Consider the following 19,497-nt stretch of genomic DNA (forward strand, 5'->3'; position numbering starts at 1 on the left):
AGAAACTTATTATTCTTTCCACACAACAACAACAAGAAAAACTGAAACGAAAATTTGCGAATAATAATTTTTGATAGTCTCTCTCCCATTAGTGTTCTCTCTAATTGTATCTATGTTTGTATATTTTCCATTGTTAATTGAAAAAGAGAACATGAGTTTACTCTCTTTTGTTGTAAGCATTAAAGAGAGTTGAAAAAAACACACAAAATTTTAATATTTTTCTTTCGACAATTCGTAAATGTTTTTTTTTTTTTATTTAAAAAAAAATATATTTCCCCAAAATTTGTAAAAGCACGAATTGTTTTAATTTTGTATTTCGTTTTCGCATTGTTAAAATCCCACTGACCACAACATCCCCCATTAGTACAGTGATTTAAGTGCACTATAGTATTAACATTTTAAACCCCGGTTTTAATAAACAATCAAAACAGAAAAAGTCAAATGCCAAAATACTTATGTGAGAAAATATTTTTAAAAAAGAAAATATTTTTTAAATACATAACAAGAAGAACTGTATATACATATCCTTAAAATGTAATGCACCAAACTTTTTTAATAATAGATTTTTTAAAACTATACTGCTCTACTCCCAACAACCGATACCACTACTTTCCATAATATAAAAACCAAAACAAATAAAAGCCGAATAAGAACCTACAACGATATTTAGAAATATGATTAGGGGTGGGGGACATCATAGTCAAATTTATTAACAGAAAAAATAATATGATATTCTCGAGAATACAAATAATTCCATATTTGTTCTTGATGTCAGTCACTCTTAATCATATGCCTAAGAAACACAGTGCTGCAAATGAAAAGATGACATGCTGTGGCATATTCAAAATAAAAAAAAAACTGGCAAATGTGAGGTTATGCCCAAAATACTTATTGTAATTGTATGCCAATTTTATTACAATCTCGCATTTCAAAATTTTTTGGTTGCAATTTTGTAGCACTGTGTAATTACCAAAATAGAAAAACAAGCAAAGGACAGTATCATTCACTCATTCAAAAAACGAATATATAAATATTAATAAAAAATATTTAATTTTAAGTTTTTTCTAATGAAAGCACTGCTCTTTAAGAAAAAGAACTATACAGTAGCCATAAATATATGAATGAAAAATATTAAAAAGCAAATAATAAAATTATATATAAATTATAGAATTCTAAGAAATTAAAAAAAAAAAAAAACAGAATTGCACAAAAATAAAACCAATTTTTTAATGAATGCAAAACAAGGCAAAGCAAAGCAAATAATTGTTAAACAAATCTTAAATAAAAATATGATTTAAAAATGATTATAAATTAATTATCATTGTTTTCATTAAAAAATTAAAACATAAACCCCACAAGTAAAATACCGCAAAGTTACTGTTAAATTTAAGCTTTAAATAATTACGAAAAAAATTATTTTATTTTTATAAAGAAAACTTATTTGTAACACAATTTATTAATTACCTCAAAATGTAAGTTATTATGTTTTATTATTATTTTTTTAATTTAATTTAATGTTATTTTTTATAAAATTGTTTGGCCTTCTTTTTTCTACACAGCAAATGTATTGTATTAAATGTTAATTCATTGATATTTTTATAATTTTAAACAAAAATCTTTTTTAAAATATCTTAAATCTAAACTAACCCTGGATATAAAAATACAAACACATCTTTACATAGAACGTATAAAATTGAAATAGTCAAAAACAAAAATCTAATATTAAAAAAAAGTATTCTATTAAGTAACAAATAAAAAACGATACAAATAAAAAATAACAAAACAAGTTGAGTGTTTTATTCCTTAATTTCTAAAAATTAATCCGTAAACGTGGGTTTTCTAACAACCAGGAGGTATGACCGTGCAATATTATCAAATACAGTATGAGGTTTTCCTAAAGGTTTACCGTGGATTTTATAGACATATTTTTTAATGGCTAGCCACAGGCTTTCATATTTAAGCATATTTTAAGAAACATCGAAATGCTCTTGGAAGACGTATATGTTTCCCCAGAAGAAGATTCGATATCGTTTTTATGACTCTTGTCTCACTTTTAACTTATGATCGGCTATACCTAATAGAGGTGGATATAAAAAAATCGATTCTATCATGCTTAATGAAACATTTACCTATAAAAATAGTTGTGAAACTAATTATTTGAAAATAATTTTAGAGCAACCACTATGAATAGATTTTTCACCTACCTTAATGTAATCACATAAACCATCACCCTTCAGCTGACCATCAGCTTCTGCATAAAGTTTCAATTTTAATTTCTGGCTCTGGGGATCACGCATAATCATGCCACATTTACCCATAAGCTCGGCAAATTCATCCATTGTTATATCCAAGGGCAAATTAGAAACATAAACTTTTGTATTGTGCTCAGGATCAATTTCAAACCATTCTAAAGGCAGGATAACAAAAAAAGGAAATTAGAAGGAAAGCGATTTTCCTAATGTATATTGACATACTTGGTGGCTCTTGTGCTTTACGTTTTGCAGGACCTTTAACTGCGTCCTCACTACTTTTCATAGCCTCCTCAGTCATTTTTTGTAACTCTTTCTCTTTCAATTCTGCAGCTTTTATTTCTTGTTGTTTCTTTTCATTTTCAGCCTGTGTGGTATTGTCAATAAAACCATAATTCATTTGATAACGTGCCATAAAATCTTCATCGATTTTGGGGAACCAAGCATTTTTCTCCACATCCCAAAAGTACACCGTGCCATCTCGGTCCGTATAGATACGTTGTCCGTCCTCGTCAATGTCATAAACAATATCCTTGGATTGCTGAGCGGAATTGCTGTCCGGATTCTTGGGTATCCATTGCTGTTTCTCACTATCCCATTTGTAATGGTCGGTTTCGGTTACCTGCACCTGTTTTGGTATCCATTTCTGTGTTTCCTGACACCATTTGTAGTGTTCATTTTCATAGGGATTGTCAGCCGTTGGGGTAGTTTGTGATTCCGCTGGAATCCAATTATTGGTTTTCGTACACCATTTATATTGATATTTTGTTGCAGGATCCGTATATATGGCATTGCCATCATCGGTGTAGGTAACATGCTCAGCGTAATCATCTTTGGAGGGATTTGTAGATGTTTTACTTGCAGTTTCGCTTGTAGGATTTTCTTGTGCTGTTTTATTGTCTGGTGAATTCTTTGTTGAATCTGTAGATTTTTGAGGATTTGAAGTTACTTCTTTACTTGGACTTGATTGTGAGATTTTGTTAGAATCGGTAGCTATTTTAGAATTTTCGTTGCACTCATCTGTTGGATTTTCTTTTACAGTCACTTCAGAATCTGAAATTTCGTTCGTTTTTCCGCTGGACTCTTGATTTTCCGTTACTGTCGTTTCACATGCTGCATTGTATTCAGTTTCTTTCGTTTCATTGTTGTCTAATTTTTTAAGCTCTTCTTTATTCTTATCACAAACATTTTCACTCGATTTTGATGTTTTATCATTGTCTTCCACAGCCCTTGTTTCCGTTACACTTTCACGATTATCCTCTTTGGCAGGAATTGACTTTTCATTTAGCAAATTAACGTTTTCACTTTCGACCTTTGTTGTATTGTCTTCTATTATTGTATTATCTTTTGTGCCAGCACATTGCTCTTCACTCTCTGTTTCTGTTTCCGCTGCCTCAATGTCTGACGGTTCATCCTGTTGACCCTCGCTCATCGTTAAATTGTTTTAAACTGTAAAGAAAAAAATAAATGAAGGAATTTGTGTTTTAATGTTCATAATTATTTCAAGGAAAAAGTCGGTGAACAGGGAAGGGAAATGTAGGAAAAAGCTGCAAGTATTAATTGTATTTTAAAGGTTGTACGGAATATCAGAAAAAAATTATATTTTTCTTTGAAAAACATTGAATATTATGTATTGGATATAAATATTCCGGAATGCTTATTACTTGGTTGCAGTATGCTTGGTTGCAGTATAGATCGAATAAAACCCCATTGAATTAACATATTACACTGTGAGAGAAACTGTGGTCATGGTCTGTGGTGGGAAAGTCCTATTGACACCTTTGTGAACCCCAGAAGGACATAAGTCAAAGTGTGAAAACATGGTGTGTCATCCCATATAGGAAGATTCGCACCAAAATCTTATCGCACAGTGTTATTAAGTGTGTTTAATATGAGACTTTATAAAAATCCACCACGTAAACATATCCCTACGAACTTTCCATTGACCTAATTGCCGGAACGTCTTGCTCCTTACAGTTGCCTCGAAAAATAAACTTTTTTTATATTTCCCGTTTTCTTCGCAAAAGTTTATTAACCTCTTTTGTACTCAGTTAATTTATAGTATAATATTCTACTAACATGTTGATTTATAATTTGAAAGAATAGTTAAATATTTAACAAATGGCTATTAGACGACTTGTCAAATGTCGGCGGATACCAACAACATCGATGTGAGGACAAAAGGAAGAGAAAAAAACATTAGTGAACATAACAATTTGTATAAAAATAGAGCAGAGATGGGAAATTAGAATATATCTAAATTGAATATCCAATTAGGTAAAATTTTAGAACCTTCCGATAATATTTTTAAAAAATGTGGACCGATTTATCCAATTGTTCAATACAAAAATGTAAGTCTCAAATTTGGGCGCTATTATGATTTCATATGAACATTGAAAAGCTAGAATTTAAACTAATTAATAATTTTGGGGTGTTGCCAATGGAATGACAAATTAAATTAAATTTCCATCTGCGAAGTCTTGGCCAAACGGAATGAAATAGACCCATTTCTTAAACTTATGGTGACCGGAGATGAGAAATGGATCACATGTGCGAAAACGATCGTGGTCAAAGAGCGGTGAAGCAACTCAAACGGTGGCCAAACCAGGACTGACGGCCAGGAAGGTTCTGCTATACATTTGGTTGGACTGGAAGGGGGGATTATTTATTATGAGTGGTTTCTATATGGCCAAGCGCTAAATTCTGATCTCTTCTGTGAACAACTGGACCGTTTGATGATAGCTATTGACCAGAAACGGCCAGACTTGGCCAACAGGAGAGGTGTCGTGTTCCACCAGGACAACGCTAGCCCACACACATCGCCAGAAACTTCGGGAGCTTGGTTGGGAAGTTTTAATGCATCTGCCATAAAGTCCGGACTTGGCACAAAGGGATTATCATATTTTTCTTGCATTGCAAATTTCTTTAATGATAAAAAATTGGTATCTAGGTATGATTGTGAAAATCGACTATTAGAGTTTTTTCCAAATAGAGAGCAGGACTTCTATGAGAGAGGCAAATGGCAACAAGTCATACAACAAAAAAGGTGCATATTTGGCCCATATCGGATTCCAAAGCATGTTAATGTCCTATAGTGCACTTAAAAAATGGATTTATTTTTTTCATCCTAATATAATCCACCTTATGGTAAGGGGGTACAAAGAAATTTTAGTTTTAATTTTTAAAATCTTATATTTATATTAATTAAAAAAATATTATTTAATTATAAAAACTGATATTTTATTTTTTTATCTTATTTTAATCCACTTTTCCATCCCTGCAATAATATAGCAATATCCATTAACGATTTTTTGAACCCAAAAAAAAAAAAAGGTTGTTGAACTTAAAGTGGCTTAATACATCCAATTTCTTTCCTTTTCAAATCAATCAATAATTGAACATATTCCAAAAAGGAAACACTTTTTCCATAATCGCTTCTTTCATTTCGTATTATTGTATCCATATAGTTTCGTCCGTTTGCAAGTGTTAGACGAGACGACAACGTTTTTTGGTATGGCTTAAAGGAGGTAATATGAAGACGACACGAGCATAAACAGAACAAAGGTGCTGTGAGGTAGTCAAGTGTCAGTAACACCGTTAGTGGAATTTGGTAAGGTAGCAGCACAAGACGAGAAGCACAGGAGGAAAAGCATGTCTCAAAAACTGACAAACAAAAAACAACAAGTTAAATGACCTGCTTCTACCGGTTGGTCATCAACAACACTATGGAGATGGAGTGTGGAACACATTACATTTATATATTGTGTAAGGAGAGGTGTCTACTATAGGCAGGATGTGTGGAAACAATAACAATACATATTTATAAATGTTGATAATAGTGATAAAAGTTTAAGGTGTAAGTCAGATACTCTAAAAACCGACACTTAACAAACACCATAGCATTGGTCTTCAGGGATTTATAAATTGTTACACATGAAAAAATCTTAATCCCTCGTTTTCGACAACTGCTCAAATCTAATTAAAATTATTTTTCTATCAAACTACATTCAAAACTTTACATTCGATCCACGCTATTATATACTATAATAAAAAGGAATCACATACCCAACTAAGGAAAACAAAGTCTTTAAGTATCCCTGAAATCCATTTTGCCAACCTGGTCTTAATACATTCATAAGTACCTACGCGTGTGTGTATGAGTTAGCGTGCACAAATATTTATTCAGATAGTTGTTGTTTATTTGTTTGGCTTTCATTGGATCTGAATGTAGATTTAATGCTGCTGTTGTTGTGGTTGTTGTTATTGTTATCCTATGTGTTAGCCAAGTTGTATGCATGGCCAAAAACATTAACTTAAGTTTATGTTCGTAGCATTATTCTTAGCCAAATGAAAGTAAAGACAAGACACATTGTTGGACATAGCACAGCTAAAGGAATTTTCGACGTAAACTTCAATAAGCTTTCACCACCACAGGCAGACTGGCAAGCGGCTGTGGCCATTATGCGATTATAATGACCTTCAAGTTCTTTACCATAATTGACTTTCATTTCCGGCGAAACAAAAATAAAAGTTACATTTGTAATGTCCTAATGTCTAACACTTGACCAAACACCCCCACTCCCTGCGTACACACAAACACTCATACATACAGCCAATGGCAATGTGGTTATCGTAAAGAAAAAATTCTTTTCTTATGGTATTGTTGTTGTTTATTTAAGTTGGTTGTTGTTTATTTCTGTTGCTGTTGGTTCTTTTGGCAATAAAAAAATAAACTTTTTTCTCCCGCCATTTTCCTCAGCTGTAATGTCAGTAACACACATTGTTTATATATTTACACAATCCAGTGGGGCTATACAGGGAGGTGTATTAGAAAAAATAAAAAAGAAATAGTTTCTTTCCTTTGTTTTTTTACGTATATATAAATGTCTGTGTGTGTACTCCATGTGTCGAAATATAATGAAGAAAAATGCTTGATTTCCGTTCGCCAACACCAACGCTTTGAGTGTCAAATTCTTAACACGAATTGTCCGCAATACAATGACCTGTCCACCTTTTGCACTATTTCAATAGAAATCAGAATTTATGATTTGATTTCATAACATGGGAAGGTGAGGACATTGAAGAGGAACTTGAAGAAGTCATTTGAGAATTAAGAAATAGAATGAATAAGTTATTGTAATTCATATGAAACCTTTAGGTAGAGAGGATATAAAGGACAGATTCAAAGGAAAGAATGGTATATAGGATTCCCTTCAAGAGCACAAGTTTTTAAGAAGATCTGTACACGTAAATAGTGTAAAGCTTGGTGTAAAGCATATATACGTTTTATACGTCATATATATATATATATATATATATATACATATATTCTATACATCTTCATGTTATTATTACCAAGAAAACCTTATCGCAATACATGTGCATAACACCACCTTCATATACACGGGGGTGTATTTTATGTAAATTTCTTTCTGTTCCATTGAAAGTAAAATCTGGCGTGGTATATCCATTTCGTCATAACTACTTAAGTCGCTAATCGTATTTTCTTTATATTTGGATTTTCCATCTTCAACAGAATATTCTAATTAGAAACAGTTAATTATAAGGATTTTCACACAGTTGGATTTCTCTAATGAATAATTAACTAAATAAGTATAAACACACACACACACCACGCACATAAATACATACAACCATAATTCCATGATCCACTTCTATGACGCATATGAACACAATTAATAAATGCTTTCTATAATAATGTCCTATTTAGGGAATTTGGTAAATTTCATTGAAATATATTTCCACAGAAAATAATAGTGGCTTCTAAAATTTTGGAGAAATAAAAAAGGGCCTTACGCGGAAGTATAAATCGTTTTACTCTCAAGAGCATTAACTGGAAAAATTACATATTTCAAGTTTTGTGTCAAACGTATTTTTTAAAATCCACAAATGTCATGTATGAAATAAAAAATACCATCGTCAAGTTATTCGCTTTTCAATATAGAGAATAGGGCAAAAATGTATACAGTACCCATTTTTGTATACAGTCCAAATTATTGAAATTGCTTCGCATTCGAATTGTACATATTGTACCCTCAAAATTATGATTGATTCTCGTAATAAATAAATAAGAGTAAGTTTACCGACTTTTTCGTAGACATTCAATTTTCTTTTCTTTATATGGGACTTTTATTTCTCAGAAAGAATGTACCGATTACAAGGATGTGGAGACATCACATTATGTTCATGCCCTAATTAAGATAGTTGCATTAAATCTATGCACAGGAAATCGTTGTATGGTCACGGAAAAAAATTCACTGTTCAAAGGATTAAATATTTCTGTAGAAATGTATTCCGTTATATTTAAATCAATTCTATAAAATATGTATATATTTACTCCTTTACAAAACAACACATTTCCCCGGAAAGAACCTTAAACTTTAAAAATATGCAATGAAGAATTTCAGTTGGTTTTTTTATTTGTTTCAACATTTGCATATCTTCGTACACACTTTTTTGCACATGTACTTATCTATGATAAACCTGATAAAGAAATGCCGACAACACCAACAAACACAAAGGTAAAATAAAATATAAACAACTACATACACATAGAGATGGAATAATGTCAACTTGATATACGAAGAGCTACAAAAGAAACACACTTTTTAGGTAGGTTAGTAGTGTAAAAGAAATAGAAAAAGAAATAAATATTACAATTTCAACACTATATATTTACACTCAGTGACAAAAGTATGTATCCAGGTTACACGAGAACCAGAAACCTAATATTCTACTAACTTATATGCTACTTCTAACTGATGAATTAGGAAATAAGAGGCAAATATCGATTAATTTGTTTCGACTAAAAATATGACATTTAAATAAACTATTTTTTAATATCCTTGTTAATAATTCTAAAAATGTTGTTAAATTATATATATATATAATAATTCATCAATAATATTTCAATAAAATCTTCATAATAATTTGTATTTATTATCCTTTATTTTAACCCTTAGTGTTACCACAGTTATTCAAGGCAAAAATATAAAACTTCTCTGAAAACATGTGGCAAAATGTTTACTTGGGCTTTTTTTAAAATTTGCATATAATGGTTTTACATGTCGTTTTTGTTGTTGCTGTTCAAGTTGTTGCACTTTATGGTCGGTCTTTGCTATCCAATAAAACAACGACAACAAGGAAAATAAAACAAGCCACAGAAAAAAACACCACAACTGTTGGTGGTCAACAGCAAAAGCAACAAGAGAGCCATCATGTAGGCTTAAATTACCAAAGACCCACATTCAAATGTAACCAAAAACCTACCAATAACTGTAACTAAGAAATGAACATGACAACAACGACAACTAGAAAAACAAGCAAAGGAGCCAAAAAGGCCATTTGTAGGACATTGTCCTGTAAATACCATTAAAAATTCTAAATAAAAATGTTCTGCATTTGAAATGTTGATACACTTTAAAATATCAAACATGAGACTAGAATTTGATGGACATTTGAAAATAAATATTTAACAATAAATATCAAATACTATAGACATACCTATTTACATGTAAGTAATTGTCACAGTTCATCAACCAGGAATGTGGGTGTGTAGGACAATATTTAAGTTTATACCCACCACCAAGATGGGATTTTTTCGGTATATGCTGAATTACAATTGGATAGACAAATCTTCCTTTCAAAAATTATAAATATGGACTATATTGATGATTTTGTGTTAATTAACCTTTCCATAAAAAAGTTGCTGAACATGTAGTAGCTTGGAATCGATGGAAGGGTACTTGACGAATTTATCGGCATTTTTAATTGTTTTATAACTATTTTACAATCCCTTTACAATCCGAACTTTAACCCTTTCAGTGTTTTTGTCGGATATATTCGACATTTAAAATTATCCTAAGTACCGTTACAATTGATGTTTTTGCTGAAAGACAGACAAAACTGTCCGAGGAATAAAATAAGAATAACTTTTTTTCTAAACTCAGTGCCTTTATATGATCTTAAGTACAAAATTTTAGATTTTTTATTCCGACAAAAAATTTTTTTGACACTGAAAGGGTTAAGCGTCTATTTATTGATCATCTTTAAGATCCAGACCTTTTAATACATTTTAAGGTTTAATACATGTTTTTGTAATATAGGTTAGTCTATCCTTTGAAATCCCGAATTTGTTAATGTTAAGTTTAGAATTACTTTACTTTCCGTTTAAGAACAGTAAGCGTAGATTCGTATTAAAATATTCAGACTAAACTTTAATGCCCCAAGCGTGGATTTTTATTAAATCATAAGGTTGCTAGCAACCTGGCGTGAATTTTTAACGAAGTTTTTATTGCTTTGCTTACAGGTTCCTAAGCTGAGATTTTCTACGAATATTTTATTGCTTTGATTAAAGTTCAAAAAACGTTTAGGCAACAATTTAATACCATAAAATTGTGTTTTTATTTTTACTTTTAGTTATAGCTCGCCCTAGCCGTGTTTTTGGAATTTTTAAGGTACAGTTTTAAGGCCGCTAATCGTGGAATTATGTTGAAACTAATTTACCATAATTGTTATTAAAATGTGTTACTTAACATTTTAGTGTAGTTTACCGCCTTAAGGTCGAAAGGCTAGGCATCATGAATTTGAAATAGACAAAAAATAAAATATTAAGGTCCTTAAACCGGGATTATTAAATAATATTTTATTTCTCCTCTTCTGGGTCCATAAATTTTTAAGAAATATTTTCCTACAAGGTCCTTAAGGGTGGATTCTTGTTGAATCGTATTAGTTACTTAATAGGTCCCTTATAGTCCCCTGGGAGTGGATATGTAATTCATATTTTATTGCTACCCTATAAGTCCCCTTAGCGTGGATTTTTAATGAATATTTTATTGATTTCCTAATTCTTTTTGAAACACTGTGCTGTATTGGTAATTTATAAATCGAAAAAATCCAAATATGTAACTGTCATCAATTGTTATTAAATATTTAAAATGTATGTATGTATGTAGCTATTTCAACTTCCAAATAACATATTGACAAGTTGTTAAATTTCGTTTTACATACATATGGAATTGCTCTAGATTTTCAAATTATTTCCATGTCTAATTATAGACGTCACACATAATTTATATTCGAATTCCAAATGAAATCATATTTCCACTAACAACAACCCAAAAGGGGGACAATTATTTAGTTTAACTCATACTTTTAAAAACACAAAAAAAAATAAATTTAGTACTTACAAAGAGAGCATACGGCTATCAATGGTGAGAGAACAACAATACTGAGAGTGTGTGTGTAATTCTGTAAACAACAAACGAACTTTTAGTACTAGACCCCTTAACGGTCAAGTAACTACTAACACTTAGCATACTTTTAGGCATGAGCTAGACGACAGCCAGCAACTGAGCTAAACGAACAGGACATAAACTAAATCAAATGGGGTAAATGCAAGAGAATGACCACTAAGCCACAGTTGGAGAGTAGCCGTTGTACTGACCGGACACCTGGATACGCGAAACAAAACAATTCGGCGCGACAATAGACTAACGGTTTGGAATAACAAGTCATTCGACAAAGGGATTTACTTTCAATGATAAATAATGGCCTTTTTTTTAAATTGAAAATAACAAAACACGCAATTAAAAATTAATGTGTTGTTCATTAATTAATGTGTAATATTAAAAAGAAAAATATTTAAAAAATAAAAAATCAATTAAACAAAAACGAAATTACATCAAGTGAAATGGAAATTTACAAAATACAATGCATTTCAATTTAATATTTTATAAAGTAATTTAACTTATTGCGTAAAATGTCAAAAGGTTAAATGTTTTCAACGTCAACGGCGAAATAAAGCAACTAAATCTACAACAACTCTACAACATCTTTATCATCAAACGTTTTGTAACACAACCATAAAAAATGGATATTCCCAGCACTGGAGCAATTTTCACTTTGGGCAAATCCTATTTGGCCGAAAATAGTCAAAGTTATTTTTATATCAAAAATGATCCCATAAAAAGGCTCATAGCTGGCCCCTATCAGAGTGCAGTGATTTGTGGTAATTTGTAACAATAACAACAACAGCAACAAACTACATACTTGTATCATCATTTATTTAGGTTACCAACATAACACTTAAGTTACCCACCCAGAGGGGGAAAATGATAACACCTACTATTCCCATTTTTCATGTATGCTAATACTACACACACACATATTTTTTATACACTTCTTGTTTTCAAGCATGCATATATTATATGTGTATGTACATATATGTATATGGTTATGGTTTATTGTTACTGTTTGATATAAATTGACCAGCCAGGACAGGACATTCCTTGGGGAGTTTGACCTGCATTTGCCTTAAAGTAAAATATATTAGCCTTTAACTTTTTTTGGAGCACAACAAAAAAAACGATAACCACTAACAATAATAGCGTGTCACAACCAAAGGTAGCCATAAATATCTTTGTGGTGTAAGTTGGGAATATTTTCTTGCTCACGTTTAGGAATGAAATGGGATTTTTGTTTTTCATTTGCATGCCGACAATTTTTATAGTTATTGTTGTGTAAAAAAAATTTGAATGGTAACAACAACGACAAAAAGGTACAGAATATGTTAAATGGGTTAGAGTCTATGCCCAAGGGTAAATTAAATCATTTACTCAAAATAATCATAAAATTAATTGAATAAATTAAAAAAACCGTTTTTAGGAAACTTTAATTCGTTCAAACCATATATTCATTTCGGAACATTGTATATATTTGAATTGATATATACATGGATATTCTTGACATCTTAATTTGTCTAATATAGAATTCATGTATTGGAATACAAAAAAGGTTAAATCGTGGAGTAACAAATTGAACAAAGTTTGAATTGCTTTTATTTCATTTTTAATATATCCTGTGCATACAAATTAAACAAGGTTTTAATACAAATTAAACAAGGTTTTAATTGTGCGACGTTTCTGACGTATGTATTATACGTCGGAAATGTATGTCATTTACGTCACTGTTTCTGACGGACAATCTCTGGTAATGAATTTTCATTCTCATTGCATTAGTGTCGTGTTGAATGTAAGGTTTCTCAAACTTACATTCGACTGATGGCTGCACATTTTCCCTTGATTATACAAAGAACATACTTCAATATTTTTGAATGTTTTCCAAAGTCCTCGATGCTTTTGCACAAACATATTTTGATGTGACAAAGATGTATTTATGGATTCAAAGTATATTGCTTCTATAAATATTTATATATAAAATCGGAAACAATAATTATTGGCATCCAATTGGCTCAAAATGTGACCTAAATATGTTTAAATTTTTAATTTTAAGCAAAAATATCTTAGAATTGTTTCAACCATAACCATTTCTTGTCGTCATAAGCCGGGTGCATTAAAAGAAATTCCGGTACGTGTAAGGTGCCAATGCGAATGTTTACGTTGCATGTTACCGGCAATTATTTCTTCTTATTTTTCTCCTTTTTCATCATCATCCGACTTTCGAGCACTCAACTTCGATTGCAAGAACTTTCACTTTTGATTAATCCAATCACGTTGTTGGTATTACCTCCCTCCTGTAGTTCCCCCAAGAAAAAAATGAAAATAAACAAGAACTTTCGAAAGCACACTACTACAAAATATCATCGAATGACGTTTTTAATGGTCACAAGACCTAAACTGAGTTCTCAAAAATAAGGAACAACAACAATCACGATGACGACGACGCCAGTTTAAGTGCTATTAAAGTGGTAGAAATAAAAGGATAACATTGCTCCGACTGGTATTATTACCGAACTTCTTGCCGGAATATAGAAATTAAGCGGTCAACCTAGGCAATAAGTTTTGTTGGAAATAACATTTCGGGAAAAAAACAAAAACAATTTTTTTTTTGGTTTTATTTTTATTTTTTGAGGTCAGGTCGCATGGGGTTTTGTTAGTTTTACATGAAAAAACAAAACAACCAAACGACAATCTAATGGCTGACCATCATTTATTTGTAAATGACGGTCACTAGATTTTTATCAATTTCTGCGTATACAAACGAACCATAAACAACAACAACAGCAAACGAAATAAAATTCCAGTAAATAATTTGTCAAGGACATTGATAATTATTTGGAAAACCAATTCGGGCAATGGGTTTGTTGGATTTAATATTGACCATTAATATGAGTAGCAAATTTAACAGTTTCATTTTGTTGCAATAAATAAAATTCAATTATTTCAATATAATATCTAGATTTGATGTTTAGATTTTAATTATTTTTTTTTATTATTGTAATGAAGGAAAAATTGATTTAGTAATAAAAATCAGCATGTAATTTGTAATTTTCTTTGAACTCATTGCAAACGTATATTTGAAATGGAAAATATCACATTTTTGCGAATATCAACATATTTAACATAAAATACTAAAATCGGTCGAATTCATATGATTTATTTAAAGCTTTCTTCGGTGTTCAATTTTTACCGAATGTGACGAATCGGCAGTCATTCAAATATTTGGCAATCACTCTAGAGAGCAATAGTATTTTGGTATGTAAATGGTTTAGTTGTATTAACTGCATAGATAATAAAGGGCCTTCAACAGCGACTATTAGAAAGCGTGATTGAACCGCTTAAAGGACGAAATTAAAAAATAAAGCAATAGTTTACAACAACAATGCACCACTGAACAAGAAGATCTTGCTTATTTAGCCCAAATTTCTAGACCTTGTCTTCTAGAGAAAACATATACGCTTTAGAATAAAAATTTTATTAATTTTCAACATCTGCAATCATTTATTACCTGAGATATCGATCAAATCAAAAGAAGGTGTATCATTCAGTACAGAATTCTATCCAAAATATATATTTTTTAATATTATACAAAACAAAAATATAAGACAGCATTTAAAACAACAACAATTTATGTGAACAGTGGAATCTTCATTCAACGTTTCCGATTTTTGCGTTTTATTTATTCTGCATAATAAAATACTATTTACTATTATCTTATTCACTTTTATTAACACAAACAAACTAAAGTTTTCTAACCCTCATAATAAATATATCTTACTTTTTGTTCCTTTAATTAGAATCTGGACGTTTATTTGTATGGGGTGAAAATAACTACGGCCAACTTGGTATTGGTGGTCACTCAACCAATGCCAACAACACCAACAATACCAATACCAGCAACAATAATGTCGACATTATTATTAAGCCTACCTGTGTTAAGTCTCTAAAGACATTGGGTTTGAAAATAGCCGATATAGCCTTTGGCAGTGATTGGTCGGTAATACTCACACGTAAGTGGGTGGCAATCAAATTATGGAAATTATTATTTTCAAATTTTTGTTTTGTAATTTTTCATTTCTTTTCAGATTCCAATGAATTGTTCTTTACGGGTCGTAATATATTCAATGGCGAAAGTCCGGTCCGTTCAAATTTTACGGAATCCACCGTCAATGGAGAACCATGTGAAATTATACGTAAACCCTTTCGTTTGGACGAGTTCGATGACTGTTTGTCGAACAATGAAGAGGCCGAGAGTTTTGTAAATGTTTTAGCCGGAAATGAACATTTTGTGGTATTGACATGTAAGTTGAATTGTTGTTATTCTTTTTTTTTCATTTTAAAGTTGTTGCAATTGTATTTTATTTGTTTGTTGGCCATTTTGTAGTTATTTAGCGCCAGTCATTCATTCACTGGGTTTATAGTTCATTGTTTCACTTGGCTAGTGAGTACATGAAATGTGCATATAAATAACATTCCACGACCTGTTGTTTTCCGCCAACACCACCAACAAAAACAAAATATTGATTGTTTATGACATGCAAAATATTTGAATGGTCGTTTATACTGGAAGCTAGTGGGTGGCGGCTATATTACAAATAAAATAAAAAAGTCAAGTCAATGATAACAGGATATTAACATTAATTTCCATTAGGAAAAGATGGGAACTGGTTAAAGTCATTGCTACGGGTTTATATTTCAAAAACTATTAGCATATTGCGTGTCCTTGTTTTGTGAATTTAATACATGGGTTTGAAGTTCTCCCTATTTAGGTTTGAGTAAGGAAAATCGATTGACATCATACACTAGAGTGACACTAAACAAATATTTATTTTTAATGTTTCTTATATAGTCTATAAATTTGTCACCCAATAAGTTTATTTCGCAACTAATTAATGATGCTGATTTTTGAATGATCCAAAAAGCTGAGTCAATGACAGTCACCTCTGTCCATTGTGTAACAATGCTTTACATCCCAAGACCTAAAGGCTTACAAAAGAAATGGACCTTATTTAGAATTTCAATAGATTTACAATGACATTTTCAAATTACATGGTGACATTTGCATTTCATTTAATTATATTTTTACTTTCAAAACAACTTCCTTTGTTTATTTCAGCTTTTGGCCGACTCATTGGTTGGGGTTCAAATCAATCCAATCAACTAGGTAACGCTGAGGAGCCCCTTCTAAAACCCCATGAAATTATTTTGGATTCGCCCATCAAACAATTTGCTTGTGGTCCGGCCTCAACATTGGTGCTAACTGAAAAGGGCAATTTATACTTAACCGGACAACTCAATGAATTTGTTTTCTCAAATTTTACCGAGTTGCAAAAGAATCTGCCCCCAAATGAGCAAATCATTTTCATACACATTTCACATGCCAGTGAGATTTTCATTGTCACCAATACGGGCAGTATATATCGCAGTTATGAATCGTTACGTAACAAGAGTCTTATCTTTCAAAGATTCTATGATTACGATAGTGAAGAGAATGGTCCCATTTGGAAATTACTAAAGGGTACATCATTTTTTGCCGTGCTGACAAGGGCCCATAAATTCTACACAACCTTTTCAGAAAGCGGTCACCATTTGAAAACATTTAGAGAGATTTCGAAATTTAAAAATTTACGTCTAATGGATATGGCATTGGGGGATCGTCATGTTTTAGTGCATGGTGTGCCTAGGTCGTCGGCTTTGGCAGCTACAATGGGTCCTGGGGCAGAACATCGCCTTATGTCACAAAGTACCATAATGGCCAATACCACCGGCGGCCTCATGGGAAGAATGAAAAATGGCGGAAAAATAAAACCAGAGACAATATTGGAAGAAACAACTATAACACCCAAGAGCATACAATTGATGGAGCCGGTGCTGGAAAGACCGAAAACCAATACTCCAGTACACGAAACACTCAATGTGGATGGGAAGGAAGGAGGACAAATTCAAGAATCAAGCGATAACAACAATAATTTAGAACATACAGAAGATACCAATAATAATGAAGAGGAAATGGCGGGAACTTCTATGCAACGAAGATCTCCCACAGAGTCCATAAAGTCACGTAAAAGTACCAGCTCCACAAAGAAAAGCTTGAGACCGAGAACACCATTTCCTGAAAGCAGTAGCGGCAGTTCCCCACAAACAGCCATTGAAAAGACCCCATTGCGAAGTACAGCAGATCAGGCAGAAATGGAGGAAGATTATATTGATCACACATCACCGAGACTAGTGGAGAGCCTTGAAAATATACCAGAGGCAGTGAATGGTAGGTTATTGTATGGAATTGTATATATAGCACTTTAAATAGTCTCTTTTGTTTTAGCAACCAAACCAGGAGTACGTCTCTCTTTGCCCACACCTCCCACCGAAGAGGACGAACAATTAACTGTTGAAATACGAGAGACCACAGATCCATTGGATCATACGGTCACAATTAATGAAATACGATTCATTAACAATGGCATTGATGTTACAGCCAATGTCAAAAAAGAACGAGAATCTGATGATTCTCTTGATGAGACAGAGGACGAAGATGAAGGAGATGATACAAAATCAATTATAAGAAAACAGACAAAAGGTTTCATTAGCGGTGTGGAAAAGGAAGTTGACGAAAAAATAGAAAAGTTAAAAGTTACCAAAGACGATGTTGAAAATACTGTAAAGGATAATGCATTATCTATTGGAAATAAAATTGAAGAAAAGTTCAAGATAACCAAAGTGGAAGCTGAAGATGCCATTAAAGAAAAGACCGCAGCCATTGATGATAAAGTTGAAGAATCTGTGGCAGAGGCAAAAGATTCTATAGAAAAGGTAGCAAATGAAACAGCTCAATGTGTTGATGAGAAAGTCGCTGATGCCAGAGATAGCATAGAAACAGGCGCCATGAAGGCGGTTGCTGGTGCAAAAGGTGCTTTCGATGTCGTTGGTGAGAATGCTAAAAAAGCGGCGAAAGGTGCAAAACAAACAATTGAAAATGTGGGTACCACAATGTCTAAGGCAACGGATGATGCCCGCCAGGCAATTGAAAATGTCGGAAACAATGCTGCCAAAGCAACCGGCGAAGCCAAGGATTCCATGGGTAATGCTATCCGTAAAATGGCCGACGACACCCGCAATGCAGTTGGGGCTGTAACTTCGAAAATCTCCCACGAAGTACAAGATGCAAAGAATAGCTTAAGTTCGCTGCTACAAGGAAAGAAAAATAAAGTAGATGTGGAAAGATCAACCAATGAGCTACAAGATACATCTGCTGTCGACGAATTTCAGGCCGAAGCTAGTGCCAAAGATAGTGGTGGCAGTAAAACAAATCCCACCTCACAATCTACCAATACACCAGGCGGCGCTCAGGAGGACGACGAAAGAACTACAGCATCGGTGAATTCGGCCCATACCTCAGCCGGCAATCCATTTGAAAACAATAACCCCTTTGAGAACAATAATCCGTTCGACGAAAATGATGAGAATAATGGTGGCACAATTCCCTATGACCCCGAACTGGATGCCATGATTGAACGTAGTAAGAAAGCATTTCAAGAGGACGTTGAAAGAGCCAGTATGGCAACAGAAAATCACCTAAGTGATGCGGCCACAGAAGTAGCCGTGGGGGAGAAAAGTAAATTTTCCAAATTTCTTGATGATATGCGTGAAAAATCGAAAGGTCTAACATGCCGTAATGAAAAATCTGTACAAATTATTGAAGGTAAGTGAAAATTACGTGTATATTATGATCACTGCACATATGATTTATGGAAACTAAGAATATTTTATAAATAAAAAGCCTATTAATTTACTACGTGCTCTTATCTGTTTCCTTACAGATCAACCACCCCGATATTCCGTAGAAGATGAGTTGGCCCTACAGCCGGTAAATGCCCGACCTGAGAATGGCTCAAAAGTTTGCACAATATTATAATTATGTTATTTTCTAGTTCAAAGAGTAATAATACCAAATATGTTGCATTTGTTTATTTATAATCAGAGAACATTAT

At 32.3% G+C, this 19,497-nt stretch overlaps 2 protein-coding genes across 2 annotated transcripts; one reads left to right on the forward strand and one right to left on the reverse strand.

The window, feature by feature from the left end:
- Positions 1-2,033: 2,033 nt before the first annotated feature.
- Positions 2,034-3,681, reverse strand: LOC133335361 (uncharacterized). The gene is made up of 3 exons (XM_061543642.1): positions 2,475-3,681; positions 2,205-2,407; positions 2,034-2,129 (listed from the first exon to the last, which is right to left on the reverse strand). Exons 1-3 carry the CDS (start codon positions 3,679-3,681, stop codon positions 2,034-2,036), a joined length of 1,506 nt encoding a protein of 501 aa, XP_061399626.1.
- An 8,456-nt stretch (positions 3,682-12,137) lies between these two features.
- LOC133335362 (X-linked retinitis pigmentosa GTPase regulator) lies at positions 12,138-19,497 on the forward strand. Its single transcript, XM_061543643.1, has 6 exons — positions 12,138-12,279; positions 15,307-15,519; positions 15,595-15,810; positions 16,626-17,774; positions 17,832-19,208; positions 19,327-19,497. The coding sequence occupies exons 1-6, from the start codon at positions 12,141-12,143 to the stop codon at positions 19,419-19,421; spliced, it is 3,189 nt and encodes a 1,062-aa protein (XP_061399627.1). The 5' UTR covers positions 12,138-12,140; the 3' UTR covers positions 19,422-19,497.

Source organism: Musca vetustissima, unplaced genomic scaffold, assembly GCF_032173495.1.
Source record: "Musca vetustissima isolate MV318-11 ecotype Yass unplaced genomic scaffold, APGP_CSIRO_Mvet_v1 utg7685, whole genome shotgun sequence".
In the NCBI taxonomy this organism is placed as follows: domain Eukaryota; kingdom Metazoa; phylum Arthropoda; class Insecta; order Diptera; family Muscidae; genus Musca; species Musca vetustissima.